The sequence below is a fragment of the Barbus barbus genome (assembly GCF_936440315.1).
Source record: "Barbus barbus genome assembly, chromosome: 17".
Lineage (NCBI taxonomy): Eukaryota > Metazoa > Chordata > Actinopteri > Cypriniformes > Cyprinidae > Barbus > Barbus barbus.
The window spans coordinates 21,596,094-21,604,139 of record NC_136745.1 but is presented as its reverse complement, the minus strand read 5'-3'; the positions used below and the strand labels follow the sequence as shown (position 1 = coordinate 21,604,139).

The window sequence follows — 8,046 nt, the reverse complement described above, 5'->3', positions numbered from 1 at the left end:
AGACTGGTTTTTATTTATTGTGAGAATGAATCTTCTGCTTAAATTTCTAGGGCCGCATTGTGCTTTGAAGACCTTTGTTAAACATCTACCTTAAACAGTCTCATAATTTGTCTCCAATATCCGCAGTGCATTTGCTTCTGATGCCAGACGCCACAGAACCTGCACATAAAGACGGCAAACATTCCTTAAATACCTGTAAGCAAAACAGGTCAAGTAATTTTTTTGTAGTTTATAGCCTTGCCAGGTTCAGTTTTTGAGGAGCTTTTGTGATACTGCTCTGTGAAGAAATGCTATTTTACACTGAACATGGCTTGTTAAAATGTAGATAATATTTAGACGGTTGACTTACATTTGTCTCATCCTCTTGTTGGCAAGGTAGAGCCACGAGCTTAACAAGCTGCTTGACTGGTGTTCATCTGCAGGTTTGGCTCGCTCTGGTGGGCTAACAGCGGAGGCAATCTGACAGCCTGTTCTCCAAGAGTGGGCTTAACATTGAATCGTTCTATCAAGAAGTCAAAGAAATATACTCTACAGTAAAACATCCTTCCCTAAGACACACAGATCTCAAGGCAAACAGAAAGGATTCACGGTGTGTTACTCACTTGGGTCTTGTGTTCTCTCATCTTTTCTCTGTTCTATGTGTCTGTGTATGATCGTAAGGACCTTGTGCTGGTTGGCGATGATGTTCGGTTCAGCTATAACCTCACTGAGACTCAAGTTGCTCTTTATGGCCACTGAGGCTGTGGCTCGAGCCACCATGGGCAACTGGTCTTGATAAGCCTTATCTGTGAAGCCTTGCTCCACCCTCTGGATGGTCTGGATCCTACAGGAAGCATAAAACAAGCCAAATGTAGACAAGGTGTGAGAATAATTAGTCCTTAACCTTTGAAGCATATGTGGCTCATTACAAAATCATGGCTGCAAGCCAATTTGTATATTTATATTACACACCAGAAGCATGTACATTGCAGATGAAGAGGAAGTACATATTCTCCCTTACATTTGAACATAATTGTCTCTTTTGAAAATTAAAAGTGGGCTTTAAATACCAGATTAGAGAAAAACTAAATGTGAGTATTTGAAAACAATTCCTAAATTGGCTAATATTTGATTTACATCATCTGAAGGTAATGAAAAATGCATAAAGAAAGTAAATATGAAAGCTCACCTTCTGTTGGTCAGGAAGGAGTAAATCTCTTGCACGAGAAGCTCTGCAGCTCCAGGTTTACAGTGGATTGTGCCGTCTATGACCTCTTTCAACAGACTGATGTTTTGCTTCTCAAAAAACTTTTAAACAACCAAAGGTGTATTACAGAAACAGCTAGATCTTTATTGACCTGGCATAGGCCAAAGCACAATAAACATATCAAGAAACTAAATGATTAGTTATTTCAAGTCACTTCTATTATTTCTGCAGGGTATCAAACTCACTCTCTCAATCTGGGACCAGTTGGATTGTTTGGCAGCCAGTGAAGCTCCATTATCATAGGAGTGCATATGAAAATCCCTTGGGAAGTACCAGGAAAATATTTCCGCCACTAGGTATCCATTGGAAAAGTCTCTTTGGTCAAAAAATAGAGCGAGGCACGTGTAAGCACAATTCATATTTCAAATTGATTTAAACTTTGTTTATTTTTGAATTTTTATTTTTGAACCACATTTGTGACCCTGGACCACAAATAAGTCAATTAAATAAGTCATAAATAGGCCTATTAACATTTTATTCAAAATTAATTAAATCGCTGGATGCTAAATTGTGAAATAGAGTCCTTTTTAGTGAACTGTAAATTAATATTTATTGATGTACTTGATTTGAAAACTAAACTAACTAGCTATATAGCACATTTAAGCTTTTATACAAGAGCAAATATATCGAGATCCCCTAAATTAAATGGCTCGAGTTTATGGGACTTCCAGTAGCTATCTTCTCTACTCACCTGCGCACGTTTTTGGGGAAAAACGATAAATCAAGACTTTGTAGCCATTTCAAAACCTCTCGTGGTAGACCAGCCTTCTTAGGGGACTGTGAATAGGGCATTTCTTACTATAGATAACTACAGAAACGAGGATCAGCCTTACATTTGTTTGAGGAAGAACACAAACCCCTTCAGTTCATTGTTTACAGTCGCATGGAAACAAGCTTGACGGCACGCGCTGGAGTTGATGTGCTGCCACCTGCTGGCTGTTCATATGTTTGATTTGATCTACTGGCATGCTATGGAAGTCAATGGCTACCCTCAACTGTTTTCAACTAGTTACCAACATTCAACTTGATGTGAATCGTGACAAATTTGTCTTTTTTGGGGGAGAACTATCCCTCTAAAGGAACACTGGGTCACTGAGATATACCTATTTTATTTATTAAAGTAAGATAAACAAGTTTGGGTAACGTTACCAGTCACAAGTTCATTTATATACCAAGGACATCACTGGCATATTCTTGTTAAATCAGGCCACAGACACGGGAGATAATAATTATTACATGGAAAAAGGTAAAACAGTTTTATTATTTATACTAAGTCATTACAGTAATATTATGCAAACATAAGGACATTATCTATATTGTAGAAAGTTCTTCATTGCTTTAGGGAGGGGCAAATGTGATAAAAGATGCAGTCGGGAACGTCCCAAACTCTCCCTGATTTGCTGACGGCACAGTTGACGCAGAGAACGGGGTGTCGCTGTATAAGGAACAAAACTGATGCAGTAAAAGTCAAAACATAAGTGATTTTTGAGCCTATCATGCTGCTGCACATTTAACTCACCTTCATAAATCAATAGGAATCCCTCCGTTAGGCTCCCTGGAGGTGCAGTCTCCACGGGCCGCTTATACTGCAGGTTGCGTGCATTTACATCTGCCCCAAATTCCAGCAGGAGCTTCACTATGCTTATACAGTCTTTCTGGGCTGCTGCATGAAGAGGACTGTACAAATGTGTGCCTTTCTGCACATTGGCACCTGTGATGGGGAAAATTCAGCAAATATTAAGCACAACTTTAAGTGTGATCTACCTGTAGGAGTGGGTGATATATCAGTTAAAACAAAATGTCTAGATTTTATGCAGTGTCTTACAGTTATGATTCTCGTATGTATGTTTATTTTATTTATTAACAGCATTTTCATTTATTGCTATCATATTTTGTTTTATCAATACTTCATTTTCAGTTTTAAAGAGTTATTTTCATAACTGTTTATGCTTATTTACCTGTAAAGCACTTTGTATTGCATTGCATTTGCTGAAGGGTGACTTTGGTTGAAATAAAGTTTGATTGATTGAACCTGAATTGTGAACATGAATTTGCATTTTGTGATGAGAATAAAAGAGTCATTTGAGTCTATTCTTTTTATTAACCGTTTTCACTCATGTTAACCGGTTTAATTCGGTCTCTGAATGAACTCACTAAATCTGTCAGAGCGGTTATACATAATGAACTCCACCTTATTGTTACTTTCAGCATTTCCCATCTTAAAACAAATTTACTTTTTATGTACTTAAGTCTTGTGAAACTTAACTGTAATTTCAGGCTGGTTGTGTCAAACTGACTGTCTGCTAAATTTGAAAAATTACAGTTTGATTGTCATGAAATGTGTTTGTCCCTAGTTGTCAGTAGAGTTAATTAGCAGTGTGAATTTGGACTTGTTTACCTCCATTGAGAAGCTTGCGAGCGCATAAGAACTCCTGACATCGACAAGCACTGTAGAGAGGAGTGCCCATGTGAGGGATTTCATAGTCCACATCCACACCCCATGCAATCAGCGTCTCCACACACTTGCTGTGGCCTTTGAAGAAGACCATGCCATATTAAAAACTTAAGAGAGTTTATTAGCAAGTCAGCTAATTTGGGCTAATTTTGATTTGTGTAGAACTATGGTATTCTAGTGACAGTCTTATACCCACCCCTGCTGACTGCCTCATGGATGGGTGAAGGCTGGCATATAGCCAGGGCCTGTGGTCTGGCATCACTCTGCAAAAGCAGCTCTAGACATTCCAAACTGCCAGCTGAGCAGCAATTAAACAATGGAGTCACTCCATCTATAGTTGTCACATTAACCTGAACACAGAGACACAGAATATAAGGTAAAAGAACAATGTTTTATGAAATAATATGAAAAATGCAACAGCTGAACACAAATGTTTACAAAATGTTTTATCCCCTGTTTTATGGCTTAAGTGTTTACCAAATTATAAGGGTTTGCTGTAACTCATGTATTCAAATAGACAAAATAATTTAAAAAATAATAATAATAAAAAATATAATACAATTTATATTATAATAATAGAATAGAATAAAATACTGACAAAACAAAAGATATAATAATTATATAGAAAAAGTATAAATATATAATATTCATAAATATAAACAAATATATGTAAAAAGAAAAAAATTATCTAGAATTACTAATTAATTAGAATTAATTATTAAATAGATCAAATAAAATAAACAATATAATAATGTTATATAACATAATATAATAATGACAAAATAAATGAAACAATGATTCTATAAATATATCAAAAAAATAAAAGATGCCATTTTCAAAGTTAAAATAAAACAAAAGATAATTGGAGTATGTAAAAAAAGAAAGATCACAAATCTCACATATTTCATGTGTTCATTTCCATTTCTTTGTAATCAATTGTGAATTCTATTCTGGGTGAAAACTGTTTCTAATCTACACCATTTTTTCAGTGTAGAATTAATAATTAAATAATAATTGATCAATTAAATAATAATTATAAATAGATAGATAAAAAACAAATACAATATTATTTAATGCATATAATATAATATACTAATGACAAAAGAAAATATAATAATGAATATACAAAAATAAAAAGATATTTCTAGAATTAATAATTCCATACACATATTTATAATGAATAATGATAATCATCATCATCATCAATAACATAATATAATATAATTATGACTAAAGAAAAGATAATGATGATATATATAAAAAAAGATATTTCTAGAATAATAATAAATAATTTAATAAATATATTTAATCATCATCATCATCATATTTCAGTGTAATGTGGTAAAAATCTTCCACTGTGTTGCAAAATGCTAAACTCAGTAACACAAGCCTAGCCTGCTTATCAAGACCTGTGAAATGAAAGTGTTACCAATCAGCCCTGCAGAGACTAACGTTGGCTCCAGCATCTATCAAGGCTCTGGCACAGGCAACATGGCTCCCTATGCAAGCCTCATGAAGAGGGCTAACGTGGTCTATTGTCAGCACATTCACGCTGTGGCCCTGAGGACAGTTTAAGAGAAATGAATATTGCATTAGAATGTGTAGGATTCTTTTATTCCAAATGGTGGCAGCAATGCCCTTCACTAGCACATATGATGGAGTACAGTGTTCACTTCTACACCAAATGTGTATTACATTACATATCCGCTAGAGTGCATGTAACTACAAGATATAAATACTACACATATTAATACAATTACTATTTCTTATCTTACAGTTCAACTAAAGGTCATTTAAATGAGAAACTACCTGTGTAATGAGGGTCTTGAGAGCCAGCAGTCGTCCTTGGCTGGCAGCATCATGAAGAGCAGAGCGGTCGGCCCAAGACCCTGGAGAAGAATGAAAACAGTGATTTGCCAAACAGGAAATTTGGGAATTATACTTACATAATGCATACATACATACATGCATGCAAATATACACAATGAGGCCCAACACCCTAAGTACAGTAGAAATCGTTCTATTCTGGATTTTTCTAATTTATTAGAAAAATATAATGTTTTGTTTATTGAATTGTTTTAATTATAATGCTATATTTTGAAATAAATTTATTTTTATTATTATATTATATTTATATATTTTTATTATTATATTATATTACATAATATTTCTATATTATGTTATATCTATTCAGTTATAGTTAGTTGTAATTTAGCTATTAGTTATAAGAAACTATATATAAATATAAAAAATATAAACACACACGTTTTGCATTAATTTTAATTTTTCTAATTCATATTTTTTAAATTATATCATCAGCAAAAACTAATAGTAAATATTTCTTATATATATATATATATATATATATATATATATATATATATATATATATACACACACACAATTAAATTAGAAAATTAAATTAATTCAAAACAAACACACACACTTAAATATGTACAGTGCGTGTGTGTGTGTGTTTGTTTTGAATTAATTTAATTTTCTTATTTAATTCAGATATTTCTCATTTAATTTATTAAATAAAAAAATAATAGTTTACTATTGTTTATTATAAAACTATAGGTTTTATCAAATAAAATAGTTTACTATAAAACTAATAGTAATATATATATGGTTTTGATTGCTTCTTATGTCCTCATTTGTAAGTCGCTTTGGATAAAAGCGTCTGCTAAATGACTAAATAAATAAATAAAATAAAATAAATATATACACACACACACACACATACATACACACGCATACTGTACATATTTAAGTGTGTGTGTTTGTTTGTTTTGAATTAATTTAATAAAAAAAAATTTAATCATACTATCAGCATAAACTAATATTAAATATTTCTTATTTTCCTATAAATTTTATGCCATGTTATTTTCAAAGTCCAATAACTTTGTTTATTTTCAAATATAAATGTGATGTTGGGAGTTTCACTGCATACATATAGTACCATCACAAGCTTATATAACCAGTGTACACACCTCAATATCCAGAATAACTGCTGATGCATTCCACACATCATCATCATCATCACCTCCCTTCAGCACTCACTCAAATATAGTATAATATTATCATTCAAGTTACATAAATAGGACTAGCTCTGTTTTGGCACCGTTCGAACTGCCTCGCAAATCTGTATCTTTCGATTTTCCTTCTTAGCTTTGCATTCAATAATTAATTCAAGAACACAGCTCACTTTTGCACTCAGGATATTGTAAGTTGGTTCACGTACACACGAAACATATCAAAGCACCAACCTTGGCCTGGTTAACCAGCTCAGCAAGACTTCCACTTTGACAGAGCTTGTGTCCCTTCAGGAAAATGTTTCCTCCTTATATCATTCTCTTCAAAAAATGCTTTAAAAGAGTCACTGAAGCTGTCTGCTGTTTTTATCTATGTTGCCCTACTTAAGTTGCTTAGTAAATGCCAGACTATGGCAATCCCCTGTGACTATCGCCCGTCTCTGTTCCTCTCTCCCTGATCTTAAACTTGGAGAAGCTGTTTTCTGAGATGCTCTGAGAGACAACTTGTTTACACCAAAAGCCCTCACTGCTGTTTATACGGCCCGGCTGCACTGCTCAAAATCCAGCAGACATGCGTCTTGGCTGCACAAGCGCTTGATAGACTGAAGATAGCGGCGTTTCTTGTATAGTCAAAGGGTAGGGGGGTGCATGGCCTCAATTCTATTTATACAACACTGTAAACAGCAGCCTGGCAGCCATTCCTGGGCTTCGCGTCGCAAGCACACTTAGTGAACTTCCATGTGCTTGATGTTGCATGTTTAGGATCTGTGGTCATGTGATCGTGCTACTAGGTACTGAAGCACAAATATGAATCTTAAGAATGTGCTTTGGAATGCAGATATGACACTTCTCGAACTGTTTAGTGTTTGAAAAGCATATCTAAAATACCATAACTCCCTTTTGTGGTCCTCATCACATGCAATGACAGCTATTATAAATAAATAAAGCTACACTGCAGGAAAACCATTGTGCAATAGTAATATTCCCCATGTTCCATATATATCCATGCAAACGGGCCATCATAAAGGGCAAAACGCTGGCAATAGGACATTAAATCCACACTCCTGCCGCCCAAGTGGTGTGCAGTGATGCAAGTGCGCGCTCTACTTACCATGCCCTTGACCATCATAGAACTCAGCTGAAATCCGGGCAGCCTCCTTGCGGTTGCCTTTGATGATGTAGAAGTGTGTGAGAAGATTAAGGGTAATTCTAATGAAAAGTTTGAAGCAGAAGAGGGCCAGGATGGTGAGGTAAACATTGGACAGCTGTACTGCGAATGGCCTGTATTCCTCAGTGGTCTCTGTCATGGC

The 8,046-nt window shown here is 34.6% G+C and overlaps 2 protein-coding genes across 2 annotated transcripts; both read right to left on the bottom strand.

The window, feature by feature from the left end:
* LOC306883127 (spermatogenesis-associated protein 4-like) lies at window positions 1–2,159 on the bottom strand. The gene is made up of 6 exons (XM_079438229.1): window positions 1,938–2,159; window positions 1,432–1,561; window positions 1,169–1,287; window positions 603–823; window positions 350–502; window positions 1–159 (listed from the first exon to the last, which is right to left on the bottom strand). Exons 1-5 carry the CDS (start codon window positions 2,036–2,038, stop codon window positions 390–392), a joined length of 684 nt encoding a protein of 227 aa, XP_079294355.1. The 5' UTR covers window positions 2,039–2,159; the 3' UTR covers window positions 1–159; window positions 350–389.
* A 181-nt stretch (window positions 2,160–2,340) lies between these two features.
* LOC306883487 (ankyrin repeat and SOCS box protein 5-like) lies at window positions 2,341–8,046 on the bottom strand. Its single transcript, XM_079438778.1, has 7 exons — window positions 7,848–8,046; window positions 5,511–5,590; window positions 5,154–5,261; window positions 3,898–4,051; window positions 3,645–3,779; window positions 2,766–2,957; window positions 2,341–2,681 (listed from the first exon to the last, which is right to left on the bottom strand). Exons 1-7 carry the CDS (start codon window positions 8,041–8,043, stop codon window positions 2,554–2,556), a joined length of 993 nt encoding a protein of 330 aa, XP_079294904.1. The 5' UTR covers window positions 8,044–8,046; the 3' UTR covers window positions 2,341–2,553.